The 27765-nt window shown below is 40.8% G+C and overlaps 1 protein-coding gene across 4 annotated transcripts; it reads left to right on the top strand.

Moving 5' to 3' along the window:
- Positions 1-297: 297 nt before the first annotated feature.
- On the top strand, positions 298-25034 carry LOC102463169 (nectin-3-like). 4 transcript variants are annotated; one of them, XM_075913830.1, is made up of 8 exons: positions 298-558; positions 4870-5208; positions 6931-7227; positions 10809-10926; positions 13871-13962; positions 19565-19682; positions 21402-21553; positions 23333-25034. In XM_075913830.1, exons 1-8 carry the CDS (start codon positions 450-452, stop codon positions 23935-23937), a joined length of 1830 nt encoding a protein of 609 aa, XP_075769945.1. In that variant the 5' UTR covers positions 298-449; the 3' UTR covers positions 23938-25034. The 4 variants fall into 4 exon arrangements, with proteins under 4 accessions (XP_075769945.1, XP_075769944.1, XP_075769948.1 ...); XM_075913829.1 differs by having other exon boundaries at positions 13811-13962; XM_075913833.1 differs by lacking the exons at positions 19565-19682; positions 21402-21553; positions 23333-25034 and adding an exon at positions 15978-17700.
- The last annotated feature ends 2731 nt before the right edge of the window (positions 25035-27765 follow it).

Here is a 27765-nt window from a genome sequence, read left to right as displayed (position 1 = left end):
AAAATGAACACCTATGAAAAGGACAAATCACATTTCAGAACAGAAGGGGGATGGGGGGGGGGGAAGGTAAGTGTCTGTGAGTTAGTGATATTACAGGTGGGGAAAGGTAGATGTCTGTGAGCTAATGGTATTAGAGGTGATAATTGGGGAAGCTATTTTAGTAATGTGGGGGGGAGGGGGAGGCTTTGGCAATGTGCAGTCGCCCTCTGTCCAAGCCGCAGAATAATCCGGGGGGCAGCAAGGGGGCAAGGAGGACAGAGGGGGAAGCAGAGGGGGGGAGGCCAGAGAGCAGGGGGAGCAGCAGAGGGGCTGCGGAGAGAAGAGGAGCCCGGAGAGGGCACCGCTCTGATTTCTCCCCCCCACCCCTCCTGGGGCGGCAGGGAGGGGCTGGACGCACGAAGCAGCCCCGGGGACAGACAGAGGCGGCGGCCGGTCGGGGAGTCCGGAGCATGCAGGCGGGGATGCAGGCGGCCGCCCCCCCTCCAGCCCGGGGGGGGCTTTCCGCGGGCGGCGCCCCCTCCCCGGCTCTGCTGGGGCTGTGGCTGCTCCTGCGCTGCGGTGAGCGGAGTGGGGCGAAAGTTTGGGGGGGGGTGGAGACTCCTGGCTGGGGGGGGGGCAGAGCCCAGCTAGGATCCCCCCCCCCACACACACACCCCGGCTGCCTGCGGGGTTCGGGTCCCGCCTCGGCCAGGGGAGGGGGGGGGCTGCAAAATTTTCGCCCCCCCCCTTTGCACTGCGAGCTGCGCGTGGCCCGCTGCCTGGGGGGTGGGTTTGCACGTGCATGGGGGGGGGGGGGGGAGAGCAAAAGGGCCCCAGCGGGTGGCTCCGGCCCTGGAGCGCCCTGCCTGGAGCACGTGGCGCTTTGAAGCGCCGCGCTCCTCGCAGGGCGGGGGAGGGGAAGCGCGGAGGAGGAGGATTCCCTTGTTCCCCCCCCCTCCCCCCACCTCTAGTAGGGGGGAGCTGCTGGAAGCTTCCTTTAAAGTGCCACGTGCTCCTGGCAGGGGGAGGAGGAGGCTTCCTGCACTCCCCTGCCCCCCCAGGTCCTGATTTCCTGGGCCTGAGGCTGGGGGAGCATGCCAAGTCTCTTCCAGGGCCTGGGGGGGCCTAATGGGAAGAGGGGGCAAAGGGTCTCCCCTATGACTAGACCTATCATGATCTAGGGGTGGGGTAGCCCCACTCCTTTCTGTTTGGGAACAGCCCCCTCTGGGGTGGCCGGGGGCGACTTCAAAATTTTTTGAAGTGGCCCCTCCCCCGGGCAAAATGTATTGCCCACCCTTGTAAGGTGATGCCTTCACTGATTTTGTTTCAAGGATGTGTGTCCAAGAGTTCTCAAATAGGACTTTGGGGCTTTCTAGGGCTGTGTCTACATTGGCGCGATCTTGCGCAAACACGACCGCTTTTTGCGCCCAAACGTGCTGCCTGTCTACAATGGCCGCGAGTTCTTGCGCAAGAACGCTGACGTTCTCATGTGTGAAATCAGGGCTTCTTGCGCCAGAACTAGGATGCTCCCGGTCAGAAATAAGCCCTCTTGTGCAACTGTTCTTGTGCAAGAGGCCAGTGTAAACAGGCAACATGAATGACTTGCGCAAGAAAGCCTTATGGTTAAAATGGCCATCAGAGCTTTCTTGCACAAGAAGGTGTCCTCACTGGCAAGGATGCTCTTGCACAAAAGCACATCTCTTGTGCAAAGGCACATGCCAATGTAGACGCTCTCTTCTGGAAGAGTTTTTACACAAGAACTCTTCTGCAAAAGAGTTCTTATGCAAAATCATGCCAGTGTAGACGTAGCCTAGAATTATTGACATGAAATAAAAAATGTATTAGGAAGCATGGCATCTGGTTCTGAAAAGCTCAGAGTTGATAAGGGAATGTGTCTGTAACAAGAAATATGGGTTGAGGCATTGGGTGATGGAGAAACAGCTGTTGTCTTCTGGTTACAAATCTGGATTTCCACATCCTGAGCAAAGAGAGTCAACAGTTTACAATTTCTTAAACAGGTGGTTGATAGTCTTATGTTATGGGACTTCATCCCTCAAGGGAAGAAACAGAGCCAAAATTCTAGAAGGCCAGAATATGACTAATTTAAAAATTGTAATATAAAGCCAATAATTTCCCTAGAATGATAGAGTAATTGAAAGACTTACTTCCTTGGAATGGAGGAAGATCTGAGGTGTCCTCAATTGGTGTTTCTCAACCTTTTTTTCTTAAAAAAAAAGTATAAGTACTCCCAGGACCTACAGTTTTCAGAGACACAGGTTTTTTTCTACCATTGCAACACATTTGTTTAAACAAGTTAATTGTAGTGGGTGAGTGATGAAAATTTTTGGGTGTAAAAAGTACAAAATAATAAAGTGCTGTAAAACTTAAAACAAAAATTCAGTTTTCTCCAATTTTCAGTTGTGTTGACGTACTTCCCAGACGTCTCTCAAATACCCCTACGGGTACTTGTACCACTGGTTGAGAAACACTGTCCTAAATCAATAGCAGAAAGCGAGGCAGAAGGTGAATCTGCTAGGATGTAGCTTTACACCTAAGTGTAGCATGAGGAATTATACAGTGGCATTACTTGTTAGTGTTATTTCCTGTTGCTTCAAATCCTGGGGACAAGAGAGAGAATACGTTGAATGCCTGTTTTTTGCTCTATAATTGTGGAAACTACCAAAGAGTTCAGTGCAAATCAGAATTTATTCCTTTCTACATATACATCTTCTAAATGCAATTTATGGCATATGCTTTTGGTGAGTGGTTTTGCAGTTACTGTTAATGGAGGCTCTATCAAAACTAGAATTTAAGCCTTAGTGTTAGGAGGGAATCATTAGGGTTAGCTGCTTCTGGGATGCTTTCCAAGAGATGTCTGTTCTCCCTCAATCCCCTAACATAATAGGCACCTACCAGCTGTCAAGAGCAATATGTAGTAGGGATGTAAAGGACTAATCAGCTATCTGATAAGCAAATGCTTATCGGATAGTTGACTAATTGCTAGGGTTGCCAGATGATTTCAGCAAAACTACTGGCCACACTTGACATTGCATCACAATCTACATTACAACTGCTAGTCTGCTGCTAGCTCCTTTGCTTTTGGCATTGGGTCAGTTCTCTCAACTGCCTGCAGCATTAGCTTGATCTGTAGTAGGTTGGAAGATTCGGGGTAGCTGAGTAGTCTGTACAGGAAAAACTTAAAAAACAGCAAATGGTCTGGTAGCACTTTATAGACTAACAAAACATGGAGATGGGATCATGAGCTTTCGTGGGCACGGCCCACTTCTTCCGGTCATCTGTAGAAGTGGGCCGTGGCCACAAAAGCTCATGATACCCTCTCATGTTTTGTTAGTCTATAACAGTGTTTCCCAATTTTATTTGGCCACGGAACCCTTTTCAACTCAAAGGAATTTTGCAGAACCCCTCATAACAGACTAATATATGGAGCTGAAAAAGTAGACCACCAATAAGTAAGGAAAATAATAAACAACTGCTAAACAAGATCATGAGATCAAGATTTAGTTTAATTGCACCTATTTAAAAACAAAAATATCATCATAATTATTTTTTTAAATCATAAAATGTTATTGTGAGGGAATTTTCTCGCGGAATCCTTATTATCACTTTGCGGAACCCCGGGGTTCCACGGAACCCCATTTGGGAATCACTGGTCTATAAAGTGCTACCAGACCATTTGTTATAGTCTGTCTTTAACAGCCCTCTGAATTGCTTAATGCATCATTAGAGAAGCTGCTGTTTTGGGCTTATATCTGGACTTATGTATTCTGGGTTTATATATTCTGGGTTTATACCTGCTGCTGCTTGTAATGTATCTGCTCTGGTTCTTCCAGTTTTAGTGCTGCTAGTGCCAGTATTAATACTGACAGCTCAACTTATGGAGCAGCACCACTTGCTGTTCATATCTGCATCAGAGTCGAAAATTTCCATGCCGGTTGCCTGGCTTTGTTACCAGTTGATGAGGAAAGGCTTTTTAAATCACCTGTTATTGTAGTGAGCCTCATTCAGTGGATTATTCTCAAGCCTTCACACAAGCCACTTATAAAAGGAGTGCTTTATTTCTCTTCAGCCTCTTTTGATAGTTGAAATGTTTCACTGTTAAAGTGTGTTAGGAGCCAGGCAGGCAGCCCGGCTCGGTTCCAGCTCGTCCTGGGTCCGGGAGCTCAGAGCCCTCTCCGCCTCCCGGATAGGGCCTGCTTGGGGACTATAGAATAGCTAACTAATCAATAAGAATTAATGAGGTTAATCAACTATTCAAGTAACCGATATTGAATATCCCTGATTTCAACATCTGTTCCGTTATGTAATTGCCCTGACACCTCCTTTAATACCATAAAATTGCTCTTGAGTATTTTAAAAAATCATTATTCAATAATAAAAAGCCATAAAAATCACTGTCTGCCAAAGGAAGTGACGGGCATTGGCACAGAATTACATTGCTTAGAATAGGAACCCAGGGACTGATTTTACTCTTCTGTGCATTGGTCCCAAAATCCTGCCTCTAGGGAAGCACAGTGCAATAGAACAGGAGTGGATAAATGCTGGCCCATGTGGCAGATCCGGTTCACTAGGGCTAGTCCTTTGCACCCCCCACACAGCCATATTTACCTGTGCCTCTGCAGGTATGGTGGATTGAAGCTGCATTGCCATTCCTAGCCACGAGGAGCTGAGAGCTGTTTGTGCAAAGGTGCAGCTAAATATAGCAGCAGCTGCCCACGGTGGCTTAACCCTGGTAACCCACTGCCGTTTTATTCCTCTCCCCTGCAATAGAGGAATAAACTGAAGTTTTAAATGAAATGCAAAAACAACAGCCTCTAGATTTGATTCTTGTGTTTGATGAAATTCAGTTAACACAGCATTTCTGGTTTTTAGGTGTCTTGGCTGGACCAATTGTTGATCCACATGTAACAGCAGTTTGGGGGAAGAATGTCACATTGAAATGCATCATTGAAATAAATGGAAAGATAATACAAACCTCATGGGAGAAGGTACACGGTAAAAGCACACGGACCATTGCTGTTCTTCATCCTGAATATGGGTTTTCTGTTCAAGGAGAATACCAAGGAAGAGTGTCATTTAAGAACTACTCTCGTACCAATGCAACTATCATCCTAAATAATATAAGCTTCTCTGATTCAGGAGAGTATGTATGCAAAGCAGTTACATTCCCACTAGGAAATGTTCAGGCATCAACAACTGTAACCGTATTAGGTATGTATGTGTGTGAATTTTATTTTTCACTTTTTACAGGCCCCCCCCACCCTCCGAAAAAAAAGGAAAACAAACTTTATAGGGCTTGGCAACATGCCTACTTAACATGCACTTTTTTGCCACATACTTATTGGCTGTTTTCACCTTCCTACAGTACACTGAAAATTCGGTAGTGTGGTTTGACAAATGGCTATTTGAAATTCTGGTAGTGGGTTCCAGCTTCTTAACCAAGTCTTCAGGCATCTTATAGCCTTTTGGGAGTAACAGCATTAACTTAGTCTGCAGGCTCAAGTTTACTTGATAAATCCTCTTGGCTGACATGGGGTTCATCTAATGCAGCTTTTAGCAACACGTCTGTATCAGCATAGCCTTGTCACGAAGGGTACGTCTAGACTTGCTTTTACTTTTGAAAGAAGATATGCAGATTCGGTGCGAATTTGCATATCTTCTTCTGATTGCTTTTTTGAAAGAACTTCTTCGAAAAAGAAAGTAGTCTAGATTCAGTTCTTTTAAAAAAAAAAACAAAAAAACCTTTTTTTTTAAAGAACCGTGAAAACCTCACTTTTTTAGGAAGAACAGTTCTTTTGAAAAGTTTTTTTTTCGAAAGAACGACATCTAGACTGCTTTCTTCTTTGAAAGAACCTCTTTTGAAAAAGCAGTCAGAAGAAGATATGCAAATTCATGCCAAATTTGAATATCTTCTTTTGAAAGTAAAAGCAAGTCTAGACGTACACTTCAAGCCAGGCAGCGTAGCCACTGTTTGCTGGCTCTTTTGTTGACAAAATACTCCCCCGTCTTCCTCTCCCAGCCCAACAAGCCCAGGAGAGGCATAAGGATCTTGCATAAAATGTTTTTTTTGCACAAAAAGGAAACGTCCACACTGCTTCTTTTTGCACAAAAACCCTTTGTGCAAAAAGAAACAGCAGAAAATACGCTAATGATATCACGACTCATGCAAATACGTTCCTCGTTAGCATATTTTCTGCTGCAAAAACTCATAGAGTAGAAGTAGCCTTAGAAAAGCTAGATGTCTGCAGGTCACCTGAAATGCATCCTAGAATACTCAAGGAGCTGACCCAGGAGGTAACTGAATCTTTAGCTATCATAGTTGAAAAATCATGGAAGTTGGGAGAGATTCCAGAAGACTGGAAAAGGGCAAATATAATGCTCATCTATAAAAAAAAAGAAATAAGAAAAGCCCAGGAAACTACAGAGCAGTCAGTCTCACTTATGTGTCAGGAAAGATAACGGAGCAGGTAATTAAAGAATTCATCTACAAAGTAAGGATGTTAAAGACTAGCCGACTAGCTTTTTGACTAGTCGATAAGCATTTCCGCATTCCTCCTTTGAAATGTACAAGAGCTCCAGCGAGGGCTCTTGTACAGAGGAACTCCGCGTGCAGCCTGGGGCCAGAGGGAAGTTCTCCTGACTCCGGACTGCACGTGGGGGCCTTCTTTGAAATGCACAAGAGTCCCCAGCCATGGAGCCCTGGATCAGCAGGGGATTCCTGCTGTCCCTTAAACTGTGCTTCTGAGCGATTCAACGGGGCAGTTGCAGGGAGTGTAGGGTCAGCTGGGGACTCCCCAGCTGATCATGAGCTCCTGGGACTCTTGAGAAAGTGTTAGTAGTGGTAAGCTATTCAGATAGAATGTAGAAAATGAAGTTAAATGAACATTTCCGATCTTGACTGAAAACTTACTTAATAACTTTTTGTTTCAATAGTTGAACCCACTGTGAGCCTAACAAAGGGACCGAACTCTCTAATAGATGGAGAAAGTCAGACAGTAGTAGCCATTTGTACAGCAGCCACTGGAAAACCTGCTGCAGATATTGATTGGGAAGGAGATTTGGGAGAAATGGAATCCAGTTCTACTTCATTTCCCAATGAAACTGTGACCGTTGTCAGTCAGTACAAACTAAAACCCACCAAACTTGCCAGAGGAAGACGCATAACTTGTGTTGTGAGACACCCAGCTTTGGAAAAGGAGATGAGATATCGTTACATGTTGGACGTACAATGTAAGTGTACAGCACATTAGCTACTGCTTTCGCAACTGTTCTGTCACATTAGAGCTAGTCCATGAAGAGTTGAAGTGAGTTGACCAAGGATTCTCAGCAGGCCATTGGTCAACCTAGGTGTAGACCCCAGATCTTCTGAGACCCAATCTATTGCCCTATTCTCCAAGACATATTGGATCTTAATTTCTGATTAACTTGATATAATTACCAGCTGATGTACCTCACATGTTTCTTCATGGACTCTTACTTTTTAAGAAATGTGACACATACTGGGATGTTGAAAACAAAAGGATTGAATTCTTCATAGGGTTACCAGGTGTCCGGTTTCACCTGGATAGTCCGTTATTTCTGGCCCCTGTCCGGTAAAAAAAAACAAAAAACAAAAAACAGAAAATACCAGACATGTAAACCATGTTCGGGTTTTTTTGATTGAAAGCATCTGGCAAGCCTAATTCTTCATCAGCTTTCCAGGGACTTCATGTAGGCAAAATGTATTTTCCCATTCAACAAGAACTAGAATGTTTTAAAATACTTGAAATGGTGGTTGTCATTCCACAGTTAGGGTAATACAAAGCATATTTCCCAAGAACTTGAGTGATGAAAACTCTTATAGGATAACTCTTTACCAGATCACACGCTCGCTACGCTAATAGTATTAGAGAGAGTAGATAACTGAGTCCCTCCACTTAGAAGCCTATATGCAGTCACGCATATTTAGAACCTTTAGTTCACACCCGCAGCATCTCCTCATTTGTGGCTTTATTCACTCTTCCATGATCTGAACTACAGTTCAAAGACATATGCTAAAGCTTCTCCTTAGACTTCGCAGTAGTAATGGGCTCTAGTGTCCCCCTGCCTTTGACAAGAGCTGCTCCCAAAATCAATTCCAGTCACTTTCTCTCCGTAGAAGATTAACTTTAGTTTACCATTCTTCATTTCTTAAAACTTTACATTGTATGTTACTTTGTCATTTTGATATGATGCTGCAAATTTTAGACTGCGTACCCCAAAATGGATGCCTGAAGTTGAACTATGTGGCCCTGAGTTTTGTAAAATCCTGGAATCTTAGTTATGTTCCTATAGATTCAGAATTTAACTTTAGGCATCCATTTTCAGTTGCTACCTACACAGTATACTAAGGCATGCACAGGAGAGGGTGATATGTTCTTTTGTTCCCTCACACTGAACATTAGGCCTCCTGCAGTAATCTGTTCTATCAAAAATATTTATCATCTGTCAGTAATTGATAACGTGAACACTTGACAGAAATAGAATGTTGAGTAATTTAAAGAATTTCTTCTTTTTATGCTTTCCCACTTGTAATCAATGTGGTATATTCGTGGCTTGCAGGAAGAAACATTAAACTTAAGTTTAATTACTGATTTTTGCCCTCGTGCCATCTTGAGAAATACTTTCTTGCCATCTTGAGAAATACTTTAATAAGTTTAAGATCTGAGAATGACATTGATAGTTATATTGTTAACTTGGAATCAGGAAATATTTGAAATATTAAAGGACTACATTTATGATCCACTATTCCAAGCAATAAATAATTTTCCATCAGATAAACCCTCTACTTTTAAAGAACTGTCTATCAAAAAATGTTCTTTACAAATATCTTCCATTGAATTGATGAACTTTCAACAATTTCAGAGCAGTCTATATTATATTAGAGGGTTGGCTGATTAGAATGTGTGTAATTGTATTAGAAAAAAATAGAATGTTACACATCTTGTCTCCAATACTAGTTAGAAATAAATTAACTTTAACACCTTCCAAACAAATTATAAAAAAGGTATGGGCTTCATACTCATGACAACTTCCTTAGTAGTCTTATAAAATTGTGCTGAGTGTGAATAGAGAAGCAGTTTTGCTTGGTGCTTTGTTGTAATAACCAGCTTAAACTGAGTCCTGGATTTTCTACACTTGAATCTGATTTATTTGAATGGAATATTCATAAATATAAAAAAAGCAAGTTGTGAGAACTGTAAATACTCTTTCCAAACCCTGTGCTTTGATACATAAATAATGAAATAAATGATCATGACTTTTTTTAAAAAAAAGTGTAAATAGTATTCAGTGAATTTTGACTATAAGGCAATTCTGTTGAGAGAAGACGACAAGTTTTTGTACTGCTACTACCTACATGTGATTTCCACTAGTGCACAGTCTGGAGAGGGATGAAAAAAACTTTATCCTAACAATATTGATAGTGACATTCAATATTGATAGTGCTGAAGAGAGATGGTCATAACAAAAAAATTGTCTGTCTCTCTGGTAGCATAACCTTTTTGGGCTAGCAATAATAAGTATTCATAATACGCCTCAAACATAACTTAACACTAAAGTAAAAGTTGGAAAGATTTGGCTTCTGTGAGAAGAGAGATGAGTTTCAAGTTTTGCTCGCCACCCCCCGCCCCCATTTTTGCCACCTGTGTTTGGAGGAGGTAATTGTGCCTGATGTCCTGGACTCACCCTAACTGTCCTACTCTGAGTCTGACTCTTCTCTACCTTTACTTTTTACTGTAGGAGAGCTTTTCTATTGGTGTGTCAATTATATTTCAGCATTCCCATTTTGTAATACACTGTGAATTTGCCCCAAGGATAGCTATAGAAGAATTATAATAAGTGTGTTTTTAAAACTCTCCGATTTTCTGCAGCTGGCTAAGATGAGATTCTGGGGATAAGATCACTAATACTGAAGGGCTGAAAAGTTGGGAAGATGGGATTCCAATTGGTACCATTATCACTTTGAAAAGAAATAAAAAAAAAAAAATAAACTCAAGTTTCTTGTTTAAAAGCATTACATAAGCACAGTGCATATACTTACTACATCATAAATCATTAGCTAAAAGTTTCTCATGTCATACGTACGATTCGTCGCTTAACACTGTATAATTTCTCGATTTCACTGAATTAGATATGCTGCAAAACCTGTGTTATCTGGAACGCTTGGGGATTGTGGTGTTCCCGTTATCTAAAACTTCCAGTTATCTGAGAGTCCCATCAACTTAGGAAAAACGAAGTGACTCAAGTTTTTAATATTGGTAATTTTGTAATGTGAGGCTGTTGGTCTCACATTTCTATTTTAAGTTAGAGATGATTAGTACTTCTTACATAAAAAATTGTTAAGCCGATCATGGTAAATTAAGCCAGGCCTGTGCGCCTGAAGACGTTACAGTATTGTGTCTGGGGGCAATGCCGGTTAACAAAGTTTTCTGGTTAACAGAGTGCCGGTTAACAAAGCTTTCACTGTATTTGGACACTTGAAGTTAAAACTGTATTATACTAAAACCTGGCATTGTTGGTGCTAGGACTACATAATTATTTCAGCTTGTTTCAGTTACGTAACTAAAAATTAATGGAGCCTACTGGTTTGCTTTACATTAAAGCTCTGACCGACACCTGTGTACGTAATTTACTAAGCTTTCCGGGTAGAATTCCCACCACTCATTGGATATTCAGTACTGCCATACTGTTAGTTAAATACAGCATGTAAACTTATCATTCTAAACAGTGCACACATGTTTTTTAAAGACTGCATTGGAGTATTTGCATGTGAAATTGCACATATTTTATAGATGCCCCTGAAGTTTCACAAAGCGAGTATGATGGAAACGGGTTTATTGGAAGAGAGCATATTCAGCTCCGCTGCAGTGCTGATGCATATCCACTGTCCATGGCAATTACATGCACCAGGTAAGTGTAGATGAAAACTGAAGATGAATTTTGCTGGTTAGGTACACATTTATCGTTTGAGTAATGCAGAGTTTTGAAGGGTGTGCAAAGTGTAAGACAAAGTGAAAACAAAGCCCTTTTATTTCTGACAGTTTGTCTGGTTTCAACACATGACTAATGCTCAGTATGTGTGTTTAGCAATGACTGCTATTGATATGTCGCACATTGGTGAATCAGACAGATGCATTCATATTTGTGGATGTTTTAAAGAAAAATATTGGCCCTGTACAGTTTCCCTCCTAAGGAAAAGGGAACAGGAGGAGCAAGTGGGGTGGGAAAGTACAAACAATACTTTTTACTCTTGAAGCCTGAACAATTACAGTTCTTTAGGATAAATCCATTTTCACGTCTTTGGCAGCTGATTGTGATATTGAATTTCTTGAGCTTAGTGTAAGATATTGACAGTGTCTCTTGTCTGTCCTTCCTCCTCTGTTAGTCGTGTGTACATTTAAAATAGAGAGGCAAAAAGGTGGAGAGGGTGCATAAAGAAAAGTTCTTCATTAGTTCCCATAATAGAAGGACTAGAGGATACCAAAGGAAAGGAATGGGTAGCAGGCTTCAAACTAGTAACAGAAAGTTGTTCTTCACAAAGCAAAGAGTCAACCTGTGGAACTCCTTGCTGCAGGAGGCTGTGAAGGCTAGAACTAGAACAGAGTTTAAAGGGAAGTGAGATAAAGTGATGGAGGTTGGGTTCATGGAGTGGTATTAGCCAGGGGGTAGGAGTGGTGTCCCTGCCCAAAGTTTGTGGCAGGCTGGAGAGGGATGGCACGAGACAAATGGCTTGGTCACTGTCTTCGGTCCATCCCCTCCAGGGTCCCTAGTGTTGGCCGCTGTCGGCAGACAGGCTACTGGGCTAGATGTACCTTTGATCTGACCCAGTATGGCCATTGTAAGCTCAGGGCTCAGGGTCGGGGGTCTCAGTGGACCACCTTGATTTTCATGCACACCTGCTCCTGGGTGGCCAGGCTGGCAGCTCTCCTGCCCTAGACGGCCACTTTCCTGTGCCTAGTGCGGTGGTCGTGGACGAGGTCCACGATGTCCGCACTAGACCAGGCGGGTGCCCGCCTCTTGTGGTCCCGGGCAAGCTCCCGGGAGCCGCGAGCCTGGTCCCGGGAAGAGGGGGAGGGCTGGGGGGCATTGGGTGGCTGGCTCGAGCCGTGCCAGGTGCAGGGTCTGCTAGCTGGGTGCTGGCAGGCTTGCACCTGGCACGGGCACCGTAGCCAGCCCGTGCCCCTTTAAGGGGTCCGGAGCCGGGAGGGGGGCAATAGAGTTTCCCTGGTGTTGGCCAGAGTGGCCACCAGGGAAAGCTGGGGAGGGCTAGTCTCCCACTAGTTCGAATTAAGGGGCTACAAGTTCGAACTAGGCTTAGTCCTCGTAGAATGAGGTTTACTTAGTTCGAACTAAGCACTCCGCTAGTTCGAATTAAGTTCGAACTAGCGGTTTGTATGTGTAGCGCCTATCAAAGTTAATTCGAACTAACGTCCGTTAGTTCGAATTAACTTTGTAGTGTAGAGTAGGGAGCTAGCAATGTGGCCATGAATTGTTGACCATGGGAGGACAAGAAACCAGTTTGACTGATTTTCACTTTCTTCAACTTTTGCATGTCCACAGCACTTCTGTCACCGAACCTTCCCGGTATAGAGATAGTTCTAAGTTAACTAGATCAGTGTTTCTCAACCGGTGGTATGATGAGTACCCTTAGGAGTACTTGAGAGAAGTCAGGAGTGGGGGGGGGGAGAGTATGTCAACACAGCTGAAATTCTCTATGCTTTGTGGTAGTCAAGGGTCATCTTCCTACACAAAGCTTCTGCACTGCAAATTGATCAGGAACCTAGTCAACCTTTTTTTCCTATCTAGGAACAAACAGCAGCCGTGGGACCTCACTTTAGTTCTCATTTCTTTGAAAAACTTCCACTTTGAGCCTTCAGACATTTATTTGTTCCTTCTTTCATTTGGCCATTAAGATTTTGTAACTATTATTTCAGTATGGGCAGTAAGAACTTGCGTATCTCAGTAGAACACTATTTGGTGGGTCCACTATCAAGAATGCATGAGGGCATACAAAAAAGTCAGCTTGGTTTTCTTCCTAAGTCTCTTTTGAATTCATACCAAGCAGGAGATTAACCTATTAGTATTGCATCCCAGGCCTCATTCTTCTGTAGAATAAGCGAGCCACTGTACACTGGACACTTAGAGCACTTGGCTTGACAGAAGCGGGCTTGTGTTTTAATTTTCTCGTTGGTTTTCCATCTCTGACAGAACAAGTGAAAAGGGGACCCAGATCTGCACCCAGAGACTTAACATTGATATTGCTGCTTTAACTGAAAGAACTTTAATCATGTAACATAAGTTACATTCATCAAAGTAAACATAAGATAATTTAACTTTTTTCAGGTAATACAGTTTGCATATACAGGCAGTCCCCGGGTTACATGGATCCGACTTACATCGGATCCCTACTTACAAACGGGGTGAGGCAACCCCGCACTAGCTGCTTCCCCCCAGCAGACCAGAGAGACGGGAAGCTAGCGCCCCCCCCAGCAGACCAGGGAGACGCGAAGCTAGCGCCCCCACCCCAGCAGACGCTGAGCGGCTTTTCTCAGCAGACACCTCAGCTTGAGAATAAAGGACTGAAGGAAGTGAGGTGTGGGAGAATAAAACTGAGCTCTGGAGAAATGTTTGGCTAGAGTTTCCCCTACAATATGTACCAGTTCCGACTTACATACAAATTCAACTTAAGAACAAACCTACAGTCCCTATCTTGTACGTAACCCGGGGACTGCCTGTAAAACTTAATATGTACATTCTGAGCGCTTAAATTGCCTCAAAATATTGTCTAATTTAGGTTGGATGGGCAAAGGCATGAAGGTTTAATGTCTTTAAACAATACTCTGCATTTCAACAGTCCACTGACTTACAATTATATCGGGACTTACATGTGTAAGGTGACCGATTCCATTGGAGAAAAAAGTGATCAAAAGACAATCTACATATTAGGTGAGTTGTTGTTTCTCCCTACTTATCCAAGCATGCGTTGTTAAATTATTGTGTCAAAAATTGTACCAGGTGTCTAATTGAATATTGCTTTTCTAAGCCACGTTATAGAATGGGTTGTTTAAAACTCAGTCTTCAATTAAAGTTACAATAAAACTGGGAAGAACAAAAGGAAGTGAACATTACATTAATAGCACTGATACCATTTCCAGGAGATAGTGTCAATCATAGTACTTAAAAAATTCATCAGAGATTCTATACCAGTTCTAAGTAATCATACTAAAGATAAAGAAGTAAACTCTACCATTCTAGAGCAAGTTTTTGCCTTCCTTTGTGCTGAAGACAGCATTATTGGCAACTTCCATGCTACCTAATTTGACATGGGTTGACATACTGCAGAAATGTCAGCTGGTAAGGAGTAAAATAAAATTGCTTTGTTTGAGGGGTTCCATGTCTGTGGTGGTCTCTTGTGGGTGGGGTATTGCCACAATTGTTGGCAGACTTTCAGTTAGTAATTCAATCAGAAAAGCACTTACTGTAATAGTCCTTGCTATGGTAAAGAATCTACGTAGCAAAGAGAAGTGCCATGTAACTACCATTTCAGGCTGTTTAGCTTAAATGCTACTTTAACCATTCCCATCAGTTTCACTGTCAGTGTTCAGTTGCCTCATTAGTAACAAACTGTTAAAAATGAATTAAAGATAGCTGGATACTTGGGTTTCTATTGTGTAAGTAGGTTTTTTTTTAATATTCTCTCTAAAATGTAAACCAAAGTCAGAGTCAATTGATAAAAGTTCTTACAACTGAAAATTTTTAAGTAAGCTTGCAGCTGGTAAGAATCCACTAATTCATGCAGCACTTAAAAAAACATACTTTGTATAATTTTGTAATTTGAGATCATGAAGCCACTTTGTTTTAAACCATTTGCACATATTAGGCCATCTTTAAAAAATCAGAAGGAAAATAAAGGTCTAAGATGACCCAAGAAGCAGATTCCATGTTAGGCTTCTGCGCATAACTTCAGAGAGCAAGATAAAACCCATCATGTATGCCATTAGGAAGGGGAGAAGGAACTTAAACTTTTTTAAAGACCACTTAAAACAGAGTAAAACCAAATGGCATTCTGGAAATGTCATATTTATGACATTCTGTAGCAAGTGATTTTTAGTGACTTTGTTCAATTGTTTTCTCTGAAGTAGTGGTTAAAATTTAAAGTTGCATTATTACACTGATGTCTTGAAAAAATTCATAGAGAACTCCATAACATAAGTTAACTTTGAGTTCCTTCATTGTTCCCCACTTAGGCTTTTGAGATTCTGTTGAAACAGCCCACGTTTGAGGGAGAATAGTTAAAATCAGTACTTTACTTACTGTTAACTTAACCACCCAATGTTTTTCATTCTTTAAGAGTTTGTTTTGGCACATTGGACAACTTCAAAATTTAAAACGATTAATATAAGTTTAAGTTAAAGGTAAAGATGCTATTTGTCCTTTTGCCAGTATTAGTCTTTCAAACAGTATTTCTTTGCCATACATAATATCTTCCATGGATGAGATAAAACTAGTTGTAAATAGTGAACTATAAAATGTACATAAACTGAAAAGGAACTTCTCCATTCTTTCAGGAGAATTCATGGTTATTTTAAAAAATTGACAATGATTGCTTTTGTGCTATAAAAGCATTTACCCATACTGGTTATCCTATAGACCCAAATAAACATAAATCAATTCAGAATTATTGAAAAACTATTACATATATTTAAAAAAAATCATAATTGCTCGAACTTCTTAGTATTTAAGAATGAAAAACTATTGTCTGTTGTTAGAAAACACATTTACATATTCATCAACTTGGCTTTCTTATAAACCTTCTACTGATTTAGCTTGCATTGACATTCTTTGCCTTTTCTGTGTCTTGTCTACCCCATTCCTCTTTCCATTAAATCCTACTACTGCTACTACTGCTACTACACGACCACCTACGGTTCTATGGCATCCTTCAACTGATGGCATCGCAGGTTTAGCAACAGAACCAAAATTAATGCATTTTCCAACATCAATTCAGGAAGAAAACTGGGGTACCATCATCAGTAGTGCAGTGGGTGGGGCTCTCTTTCTGATACTTTTAAGTGTTTTGGTTGGAATTATATGCTATAGAAGAAGACTGACGTTCCGTGTTGACTCCTTTACTAAGAACTACATTTCACCATCAGAAACGCAAAAAGAGTCTCGAATAGATGTTCTCCAACTAGATGATGTGGATTCTGATCCTGATATTATAAAAAAAGAAATAAAACATCCAGTGAACAGTTTAATATCAATAGATGATTTAGAAGACCCAGACGAACCACAATGGAACAATGCAAACAATATTAACAGATGCCAAGAAGAGTATGAAAGACCAGTGGATAATTATGAAGGAGGAGCCCTGGGAATGAAGCACATGGGCAGTGAATGTTATGATGACAGTGAAGAAGACTTTGTGTTACATATAGATGGTTCAATAATATCCCGGAGGGAGTGGTATTTGTAAGAATCACTGATACCTTAACTTGGTATATATGGTTCCATTCATTAGTTCAGTGTTTCCCAAATAGTATGCCACGGAGCCCCAGGATTTTTCAAGGGGCCGCTGGCCTCTACGGTCTTAGAGGCGGGCACATGTGTTGTTGTTGTTGGTTGGTTGGTTGGTTGGTTGGTTCTTTTGTTGTTGTTTTTTTTTGTCGTCCAGTTTTCCCCGATGTTTTTTTTTTAAAGGGTTCCGTGGCTACATGAAGTTGCGAAACACTGCATTAGTTGATCACTTTCAGGTTGTTTATATTTTTACTTGAGGCGGAACAAGCTTTTTGAAGTTGATTTTCAAGCTTTTGATAGTGTAAAATCTGGGTTAAATATATCTGACCTGCTTTATAATTTTTTCAAAGTTGTACAACTCTTTTTGAGAATATTGGAATGTTAATGCATAATGCTTTATCCATGGCACATGTATGAACCGAGTGCTAAATTAAGTTACCATACAAAAAAGTTGCAGTTAAAAGCAACAATTTTGGCTTTGGGATTTAAAAAAGTTTACCAGAGACTATGCTGAAGTTTCTTTGTTAAACGTACATTTTTGTATACAAATTAAAGGCACCCCGCCCTCCGAGCTGGTCTTAGGGGCGGGCGAGCTGGGTGATCGGCCAGGGTTGCTATTTTCAAGGGCTCAACCAGTTTTCCCTGGTGTTTTTTTTTATTTTAAGAGTTCTATGGTCAAGTAAGATGGGAAGCATTGCATTAGTTGATCACTTTCAGGTTGTTTATATTTTTACTTGAGGAGAAACAAGCTTTTTTGAAATTGATTTTCAAGCTTTTGATATTGTAAAAGCTGGGTTAAATGTATCTGAGCTGCTTTATACTTTTTTCAATGCTGTACTACTGTCTTTGAGAATACCGGAATGTTAATACGTAATGCTTTATCCACGACACATGTAAGAACCAAGAGCTAAAGTGAAGTTAGCATACAAAAATGTTTCAGTTAAAAACAATTGTCTTGGCTTTGTGATTAAAAAATGTTTACCAGAGACTATGATGAAGTTTCTTTGTCAAGCGTACATTTTTGCATACAAATTAAAGATCAAAACAAGTGAATTAGTTTCACAGCTGATCTTTGTCTGGGGTAAATTCAATTCTTTAAAGTGATTTTTGCTCTACAAAAACATGGATTTACGTAAAGCTTTGTTTTCAAAGATTTATTTTTCTTTTATAGGCAAAAATGAATACCTCTCTTTTTTAATCGAGCCTTTCAGCAATAAGATGTATTATAGTCAGTGGTTTTTTAAAGAAAACATTGAAAGTTAGAATTCTCAGTGAACAAATTTTTAAGGGAATAACAGAATAAATATGTGAAAGTTTGTCTTGTAGCTGATTTTGAGAACTAGTTTTACACTAAAATTATTTCCAAAAAGGACTGTTACAGTCTGTGTACAGCATTATAGTACTGTACTTCCCATGAGATCAAAACTGGTTATCTAAATTAAAAGAAAAAGAAATGTAAATGGGATACAAAAGGACGCTTGGAAAGCTTTGATTGGAAATGGGAAATACAAGGTTATGTCTCAATTGAGATATAAATTGTAAAAGTATGTGTGGGCGTATCTAGACTACGCTAGACTTTTGAAAGAGGATATGCAAATTCCATGGGAATTTGCATATCTTCTTTCAAGTGCACTTTCGAAAATGGCACTGGAGAAGGAAAAGCCAAGAGAAAACAGGCACCTGTGAAGCAGGGAAGAGCAGATTTGTGGGAGAGGTGTGAGGATAGTTAACCCCCTTGGGAAATGCATCAGAAAGTTTCTGCCACGGAGCTGGGTCAGTCTGCTTCAGCAGAAACAAGGACTCCGGACTCCTGGTTCTTTGTACCATGAAGGGTTTGCTTTAGCTCAGAGTTCATAGGGACAGTTGTATATTGGAGAAACTGAGGGCACAGGAGCGATTTACAGGGGGCTGCATGGGGTGTCTGTGGGGGGATTTGGGTGCCCAGTGACTGGCCAGTGTCCTCCTCACACCCCTAGACCCTCTGCAGGAATCTCGCTGTTAAAGGCAGGGGAACCAGAAGAGACATTTTGTCCCAGGGGTTCTTCCCCCGGCTACAGGTGAGGTCGCCACACGATGGCAGCAGAGGCCGTGTAGTGGCCGGGCTCGGCCTGGTGTTACAATGAACTTCCCTTGGCTCTGCTTGCTCAAGTTTAAGCTCCTTTCGATTTTCCTCACTAGGATTTGACTTCCACTTTTTAAAAGGGCAGTGTGGACGCTGGTATAGTTTTGTCGACAAAAGTCCACTTTTGGTTAACAAAGCTTTCACTGTATTTGGACACTTGGGCTGTGTCTACACTGGGCCACTTATTCCGGAAAATCAGCCGCTTTTCCGGAATAAGCTGCGAGCTGTCTACACTGGCCCTTGAATTTCCGGAAAAGCAACGACGCTCTACTGTACAAAATCAGCCGCTATTCCGGAAAAACTATTCTGCTCCCGCTCGGGCATAAGTCCTTATTCCGGAACACTGTTCCGGAAAAGGGCCAGTGTAGACAGCCCAGTAGTCTTTTCCGGAAAAAAGCCCCGGTCGTGAAAATGGCGATCGGGGCTCTTTTCCGGAAAAGCGCGTCTACATTGGCCACAGACGCTTTTCCGGAAAAAGGGCTTTTTCGGAAAAGCAGCCTGCCAATGTAGACGCTCCTTTTCAGGAAAAACTGAAAACGGAATAGTATTCCATTTTAAGCAGTTCCGGAAATTCATGCCAGTGTAGACACAGCCTTGAAGTTAAAACTGTATTATACTAAAACCTGGCATTGTTGGTGCTAGGACTACATAATTATTTCAGCTTGTTTCAGTTACATAACTAAAAATTAATGGAGCCTACTGGTTTGCTTTACATTAAAGCTCTGACCGACACCTGTGTACGTAATTTACTAAGCTTTCCGGGTAGAATTCCCACCACTCATTGGATATTCAGTACTGCTATACTGTTAGTTAAATACAGCATGTAAACTTATCATTCCAAACAGTGCACACATGTTTTTTAAAGACTGCATTGGAGTATTTGCATGTGAAATTGCACATATTTTATAGATGCCCCTGAAGTTTCACAAAGCGGGTATGATGGAAACGGGTTTATTGGAAGAGAGCATATTCAGCTCCGCTGCAGTGCTGATGCATATCCACTGTCCATGGCAATTACATGCACCAGGTAAGTGTATATGAAAACTGAAGATGAATTTTGCTGGTTATGTACACATTTATCGTTTGAGTAATGCAGAGTTTTGAAGGGTGTGCAAAGTGTAAGACAAAGTGAAAACAAAGCCCTTTTATTTCTGATAATTTGTCTGGTTTCAACACATGACTAATGCTGTTTAGCAATGACTGCTATTGATATGTCGCACATTGGTGAATCAGACAGATGCATTCATATTTGTGGACGTTTTAAAGAAAAATATTGGCCCTGTACAGTTTCCCTCCTAAGGAAAAGGGAACAGGAGGAGCAAGTGGGGTGGGAAAGTACAAACAATAATTTTTACTCTTGAAGCCTGAACAATTACAGTTCTTTAGGATAAATCCATTTTCATAAATGGAACAACGTCTTTGGCAGCTGATTGTGATATTGAATTTCTTGAGCTTAGTGTAAGATATTGACAGTGTCTCTTGTCTGTCCTTCCTCCTCTGTTAGTCGGGTGTACATTTAAAATAGAGAGGCAAAAAGACCGGATCTTTGTTGAATGAAATGATCTAAAACATGAAGTGTCATTTCAGTTATCAAATTTACCATGTCCTAAAGATAAGGCACAGGGGCACCTGGCATTGGCCACTGTCAGCAGATGGGAGACTGGGCTAGATGGACATTTGGTCTGACCCAGTCTGGCCGTTCTTATGTTCGGCAATGTGTCTTCCTGGAAATAAGATGCATAAGATGGTTTGCTTCCTGACTCAAAATGTAAGTCAATTTGTGTTGCAATGTGATATTTTGTGTAGCTTTCTGGTGTGTGATTAAACATGCATTTTGTGAATGTCCTATGAAATGGGTGGCTTTATTGTGAGTCCTCCTGCCTGCTATGTGCAGTCTTGCATGTTAAGTATGTTCCCTTGGAGGGAGATACCTGAAGCCCATATGGGCCAATGTATAACTTGCCTTTTTTCCTCTTAAAGAAGAACTTAAAGTAACTTCACATGGTTGGTCTGTTTAAAACAAAGAAAATAACTATTATGTAAGTGTTTAAGCATCTCCAATAAACCAAAATAGTGTTGTGATAATCATTGACATGATCGTTACAGATCAGTCTTAATACAATCTTGTATCCTCAAGTTGCTTCCTGGACCACTAAGAAGAAAAAAAGACCAGTAGTTTAATCTTTAAAATTGTTTGTTTGAAATGTATGGTTAATAATGATAAAATAAATTTTAAAAAGTCCAGATTTCTTCACTGGAATCTTCTAAACTCAAAATAAAATATGCTACCCAGTTAGTAAATGCTCTTAATTTTAAGTAGGCTTAATTTAATCAACCTGGCCTTATGTGATCTTAAAAAAACCCCACCTAATGCAGACTGTAACATCCAATGAAGTGGATGTTAATGAAATTTAATTGGAGATTAACTCAGTAACATTCAAGTTTTAGCTTGACTAAACTGCTCAACATGGAAACAATATAAAACCATAATTACAAAGACTATACAAGCTGCTTTTCAAAATGATACCTGTAACGTGGCTCATTGTCTCCTCTTCATTATGTTATGGTGCAGATTAAAAATGTCAAGTACTTTCGAAATTAGATAATTAAATTATCTTAACCTTAGTAGTAGGTGTTTTTGGTAATCCTTGAACCAATTCCCAGATTCCGGTAATACAGTTTGCATATAAAACTTAATATGTACATTCTGAGCACTTAAACTGCCTCAAAATATTGTCTAATTTAGGTTGGATGGGCAATGGCATGAAGGTTTAATGTCTTTTAACAATACTCTGCATTTCAACAGTCCACTGACTTACAATTATATCGGGACTTACATGTGTAAGGTGACCGATTCCATTGGAGAAAAAAGTGATCAAAAGACAATCTACATATTAGGTGAGTTGTTGTTTCTCCCTACTTATCCAAGCATGCGTTGTTAAATTATTGTGTCAAAAATTGTACCAGGTGTCTAATTGAATATTGCTTTTTTAAGCCATGTTATAGAATGGATTGTTTAAAACTCAGTCTTCAATTAAAGTTACCATAAAACTGGGAAGAACAAAAGGAAGTGAACATTACATTAATAGCACTGATACCATTTCCAGGAGATAGTGTCAATCATAGTACTTAAAAAATCCATCAGAGATTCTATACCAGTTCTAAGTAATCATACTAAAGATAAAGAAGTAAACTCTACCATTCTAGAGCAAGTGTGTACTGAAAATAAATTCTTTAATTTAGTGAAAGACTTTTATAACAGATTCTACACAATTGTTAGAATACCGCTTTGTAAGAAGCACTGAAGTTTTTGGATCTTACTTTTAGTTTTGTTTGATCAGTTACTACCATTTCAGGCTGTTTAGCTTAAATGCTACTTTAACCATTCCCATCAGTTTCACTGTCAGTGTTTAGTTGCCTCATTAGTAACAAACTGTTAAAAATGAATTAAAGATAGCTGGATACTTGGGTTTCTATTGTGTAAGTAGGTTTTTTTTTAATATTCTCTCTAAAATGTAAACCAAAGTCAGAGTCAATTGATAAAAGTTCTTACAACTGAAAATTTTTAAGTAAGCTTGCAGCTGGTAAGAATCCACTAATTCATGCAGCACTTAAAAAAACATACTTTGTATAATTTTGTAATTTGAGATCATGAAACCACTTTGTTTTAAACCATTTGCACATATTAGGCCATCTTTAAAAAATCAGAAGGAAAATAAAGGTCTAAGATGACCCGAAAAGCAGATTCCATGTTAGGCTTCTGCGCATAACTTCAGAGAGCAAGATAAAACTTATCATGTATGCCATTAGGAAGGGGAGAAGAAACTTAAACTTTTTTAAAGACCACTTAAAACAGAGTAAAACCAAATGGCATTCTGGAAATGTCGTATTTATGACATTCTGTAGCAAGTGATTTTTAGTGACTTTGTTCAATTGTTTTCTCTGAAGTAGTGGTTAAAATTTAAAGTTGCATTATTACACTGACATTGTCTTGAAAAAATTCATAGAGAACTCCATAACATAAGTTACCTTTGAGTTCCTTCATTGTTCCCCACTTAGGCTTTTGAGATTCTGTTGAAACAGCCAATGTTTGAGGGAGAATAGTTAAAATCAGTACTTTACTTACTGTTAACTTAACCACCCAATGTTTTTCATTCTTTAAGAGTTTGTTTTGGCACATTGGAAAACTTCAAAATTTAAAACGATTAATATAAGTTTAAGTTAATGGTAAAGATGCTATTTGTCCTTTTGCCAGTATTAGTCTTTCAAACAGTATTTCTTTGCCATACATAATATCTTCCATTGATGAGATAAAACTGGTTGGAAATAGTGAACTAGAAAATGTACATAAACTGAAAAGGAACTTCTCCATTCTTTCAGGAGAATTCATGGTTATTTTAAAAAATTGACAATGATTGCTTTTGTGCTATAAAAGCATTTACCCATACCGGTTATCCTATAGCCCCAAATAAATCAATTCAGAATTATTGAAAAACTATTACATATATTTTTAAAAAATCATAATTGCTCAAACTTCTTAGTATTTAAAAATGAAAAGCTATTGTCTGTTGTTAGAAAACACATTTACATATTCATCAGCTTGGCTTTCTTATAAATCTTCTACTGATTTAGCTTGCATTGACATTCTTTGCCTTTTCTGTTTCTTGTCTACCCCAGTCCTCTTTCCATCAAATCCTACTACTGCTACTACTGCTACTACACGACCACCTACGGTTCCATGGCATCCTTCAACTGATGGCATCGCAGGTTTAGCAACAGAACCAAAACTAATGCATTTTCCAACATCAATTCAGGAAGAAAACTGGGGTCCCATCATCAGTAGTGCAGTGGGTGGGGCTCTGTTTCTGATACTTTTAAGTGTTTTGGTTGGAATTATCTGCTATAGGAGAAGACTGATATTCCGTGTTGACTCCATTACTATGAACTACATTTCACCATCAGAAACGCAAAAAGAGTCTCAAATAGATGTTCTCCAACTAGATGATGTGGATTCTGCTCCTGATATTATAAAAAAAGAAATAAAACATCCAGTGAACAGTTTAATATCAATAGATGATTTAGAAGACCCAGACGAACCACAATGGAACAATGCAAACAATATTAACAGATACCAAGAAGAGTATGAAAGACCAGTGGATAATTATGAAGGTGGAGCCCTGGGAATGAAGCACATGGGTAGTGAATGTTATGATGACAGTGAAGAAGACTTTGTGTTACATATAGATGGTTCAATAATATCCCGGAGGGAGCGTTATTTGTAGCAATCACTGATACCTTAACTTGGTATATACAGTTCCGTTCAGTGTTTCCCAAATAGTATGCCACGGAGCCCCAGGATTTTTCAAGGGGCCGCTGGCCTCTACGGTCTTAGAGGCAGGCACGTGTGTTGTTGTTGTTGGTTGGTTGGTTGGTTGGTTCTTTTGTTGTTGTTTTTTTGTCGTCCAGTTTTCCCCGATGTTTTTTTTTTAAAGGGTTCTGTGGCTACATGAAGTTGCGAAACGCTGCATTAGTTGATCACTTTCAGGTTGTTTATATTTTTACTTGAGGCGGAACAAGCTTTTTGAAGTTGATTTTCAAGCTTTTGTAAAATCTGGGTTAAATATATCTGACCTGCTTTATAATTTTTTCAAAGTTGTACAACTGTTTTTGAGAATATTGGAATGTTAATGCATAATGCTTTATCCATGGCACATATATGAACCAAGTGCTAAATTAAGTTACCATACAAAAATGTTGCAGTTAAAAGCAACAATTTTGGCTTTGGGATTTAAAAAAGTTTACCAGAGACTATGCTGAAGTTTCTTTGTTAAACGTACATTTTTGTATACAAATTAAAGGCACCCCGCCCTCCGAGCTGGTCTTAGGGGCGGGCGAGCCGGGTGATCGTCCAGGGTTGCTATTTTCAAGGGGTCAACCAGTTTTCCCTGGTGTTTTTTTTTATTTTAAGAGTTCTATGGTCAAGTAAGATGGGAAGCATTGCATTAGTTGATCACTTTCAGGTTGTTTATATTTGTACTTGAGGAGAAACAAGCTTTTTTGAAATTGATTTTCAAGCTTTTGATATTGTAAAAGCTGGGTTAAATGTATCTGAGCTGCTTTATACTTTTTTCAATGCTGTACTACTGTCTTTGAGAATACCAGAATGTTAATACGTAATGCTTTATCCGTGACACATGTAAGAACCAAGAGCTAAAGTGAAGTTAGCATACAAAAATGTTTCAGTTAAAAACAATTGTCTTGGCTTTGTGATTAAAAAATGTTTACCAGAGACTATGATGAAGTTTCTTTGTCAAGCGTACATTTTTGCATACAAATTAAAGATCAAAACAAGTGAATTAGTTTCACAGCTGATCTTTGTCTGGGGTAAATTCAATTCTTCAAAGTAATTTTTGCTCTATAAAAACATTGATTTACGTAAAGCTTTGTTTTCAAAGATTTATTTTTCTTTTATAGGCAAAAATGAATACCTTTCTTTTTTAATCGAGCCTTTCAGCAATAAGATGTGTTATAGTCAGTGGTTTTTTAAAGAAAACATTGAAAGTTAGAATTCTCAGTGAACAAATTTTTAGGGGAATAACAGAATAAATATGTGAAAGTTTGTCTTGTAGCTGATTTTGAGAACCAGTTTTACACTAAAATTATTTCCAAAAAGGACTGTTACAGTCTGTGTACAGCATTATAGTACTGTACTTCCCATGAGATCAAAACTGGTTATCTAAATTAAAAGAAAAAGAAATGTAAATGGGATACGAAAGGACGCTTGGAAAGCTTTGATTGGAAATGGAAAATACAAGGTTATGTCTCAATTGAGATATAAATTGTAAAAGCATGTGTGGGTGTATCTAGACTACGCTAGACTTTTGAAAGAGGATATGCAAATTCCATGGGAATTTGCATATCTTCTTTCAAGTGCACTTTCGAAAGTGGCACTGGAGAAGGAAAAGCCAAGAGAAAACGGGCACCTGTGAAACAGGGAAGAGCAGATTTGTGGGAGAGGTGCGAGGATAGTTAACCTCCTTGGGAAATGCATCAGAAAGTTTTTGCCACGGAGCTGGGTCAGTCTGCTTCAGCAGAAACAAGGAGTCCGGACTCCTGGTTCTTTGTACCATGAAGGGTTTGCTTTAGCTCAGAGTTCATAGGGACAGTTCTATATTGGAGAAACTGAGGGCATGGGAGCGATTTACAGGGGGCTGCATGGGGTGTCTGTGGGGGGATTTGGGTGCCCAGTGACTGGCCAGTGTCCTCCTCACACCCCTAGACCCTCTGCAGGAATCTCGCTGTTAAAGGCAGGGGAACCAGAAGAGAAATTTTGTCCCAGGGGTTCTTCCACCGGCTACAGGTGAGGTCGCCACACGATGGCAGCAGAGGCCGTGTAGTGGCCGGGCTCGGCCTGGTGTTACAATGAACTTCCCTTGGCTCTGCTTGCTCAAGTTTAAGCTCCTTTCGATTTTCCTCACTAGGATTTGACTTCCACTTTTTAAAAAACGCCTTTTTATCTCTCTCTGCTTCTTTTTCTTATTTGGTTGTTAAGTCACTGTGGCACCTTTTTTTGGTTCTCCTCCGACTGTGGTTTTTAATTTGGGGTGTTCGTTTCAGTTGAGCCTCTAGTAAGGTGTCTTCGAAAAGTTTCCTGCAGGGACTTAAGTTTTGGCTCTCTGCCTTTTTATTTCTGTTGAACTAACTTCCTTATTTTTCTGTAGTTCCCCTCTCTGCAATTAAATGCTACGCTCTTGGGCAGCTGAGGGTTTTTTCCCCACTGCAGGGATGTTAAATGTAATTGTTTTATGGACACTACTTTCAAGTGGTCCGGCTGCATTCATCTCTTGGACCAGATCCTGTGCTCCACTTAGGACTATATCAAGAATGGCCTCTTGTGGGTTCAAATCAAGAACTGAATCTTGTGGGTTCTAGAACCAGCTGGCCCATGACGCAGTCACTGAAGGTGTCAGGACATTTTATCTGCATCCTGTCCTCAGGTGATGTGTGCTATTTCCCTAGGGCTGTGTCCAGACTCAAGGGTTTTTTCGGGAAAAGTAGCCTTTTTCCGAAAAAACTTCCCCTGCGTCCAGACTCAAGCCGCGTTCTTTCGAAATTAAATCGAAAGAACGCGGCTTTTCTTTCGATGGCGGTAAACCTCATTTCACGAGGAAGAACGCCTTCTTTCGAAAGTTCCTCTTTCGAAAGAAGGCGTTCTTCAATGTAAATAGGGCTTCTTCGAAAGAGAGCATCCAGACTCACTGGATGCTTTCTTTCGAAAAAGCAAGCCGCTTTTTCGAAAGTTCAACGTGCAGTCTAGACGCTCTCTTTCGAAAGAGGCTTGCAGTCTAGACATAGCCTAGGAGGGTGGAGAAGCGCTGGGATGGGTTCCCTAAGGAAGGGGTGGAATCTCCATCCCTAGAGGTTTCTAAGTCCCGGTTTGACAAAGCCCTGGCTGGGATGCTTGAGTTGAGGTTGGTCCTGTTTCAGGCAGGGGGCTGGTTTCGATGACTCCTGAGGTTTCGCCTAGCCCTATGATTCTATGTCCATAGTCCAGGAATGGGCAAGGTACGGCCGGCCAAGTCGTTTGATCCGGCCCATGGCCTCCCTACCTCTCCCCCTCCTCAAAGCCAGTCCAGACCTGGGGTCAGACGAACATGCAAATTCATCCGCTGTTCAAAGCGGCTGGTGGGTCCCTCCCATCCCCTGGGGTGCGCGGCACCTGGAGGGAGACACCAGCCGCTTTGAACAGCGAACGACTTTACCCCCTCCTCTGCCCCCAGGTCTTGATTGGCCTGGGGCTGGCAGTGCTGGTCGTGGGGCCTCCGGCAGAAAGGGGCTGGGGACAACGTGCTCTGTGTTCATGCCACAGTCAGATTTTGTGATTCCCTTGCAGGTCCAGAGCCCCTGGGAAGTGAGAACGAGCCGCTTGCCTCATAGCAAAGAATCTAGCACAGACCTGGGCAAAATACGGCCTGGCCGGATCCGGCCCACGGACCCTCCCCTGCTGGGACCCTCAGGCACACGCAGCTGCCACGGTTTTAACCACAGTCCCTGCATCTCTCTGCTCTGCATGGAGGGGGAGGCTTCATGTGGTCCCCCCCCCCCCCCCC

The sequence above is a fragment of the Pelodiscus sinensis genome, chromosome 32 (assembly GCF_049634645.1).
Source record: "Pelodiscus sinensis isolate JC-2024 chromosome 32, ASM4963464v1, whole genome shotgun sequence".
NCBI classification, from domain to species: domain Eukaryota; kingdom Metazoa; phylum Chordata; order Testudines; family Trionychidae; genus Pelodiscus; species Pelodiscus sinensis.
The sequence above is the reverse complement of the archived record's forward strand: the minus strand, read 5'-3'. Positions and strand labels throughout refer to the sequence as shown.

Bases quoted from the DNA above. Each gene is read 5' to 3' on its own strand.
- LOC102463169 (XM_075913829.1), top strand. From the start codon at position 450: ATGCAGGCGGGGATGCAGGCGGCCGCCCCCCCTCCAGCCCGGGGGGGG. The intron at 5,209-6,930 runs GTATGTATGTGT...TTGTTTCAATAG, and splicing joins AACAACTGTAACCGTATTAG to TTGAACCCACTGTGAGCCTA. The intron at 10,927-13,810 runs GTAAGTGTAGAT...TGTCTAATTTAG, and splicing joins ATGGCAATTACATGCACCAG to GTTGGATGGGCAAAGGCATG.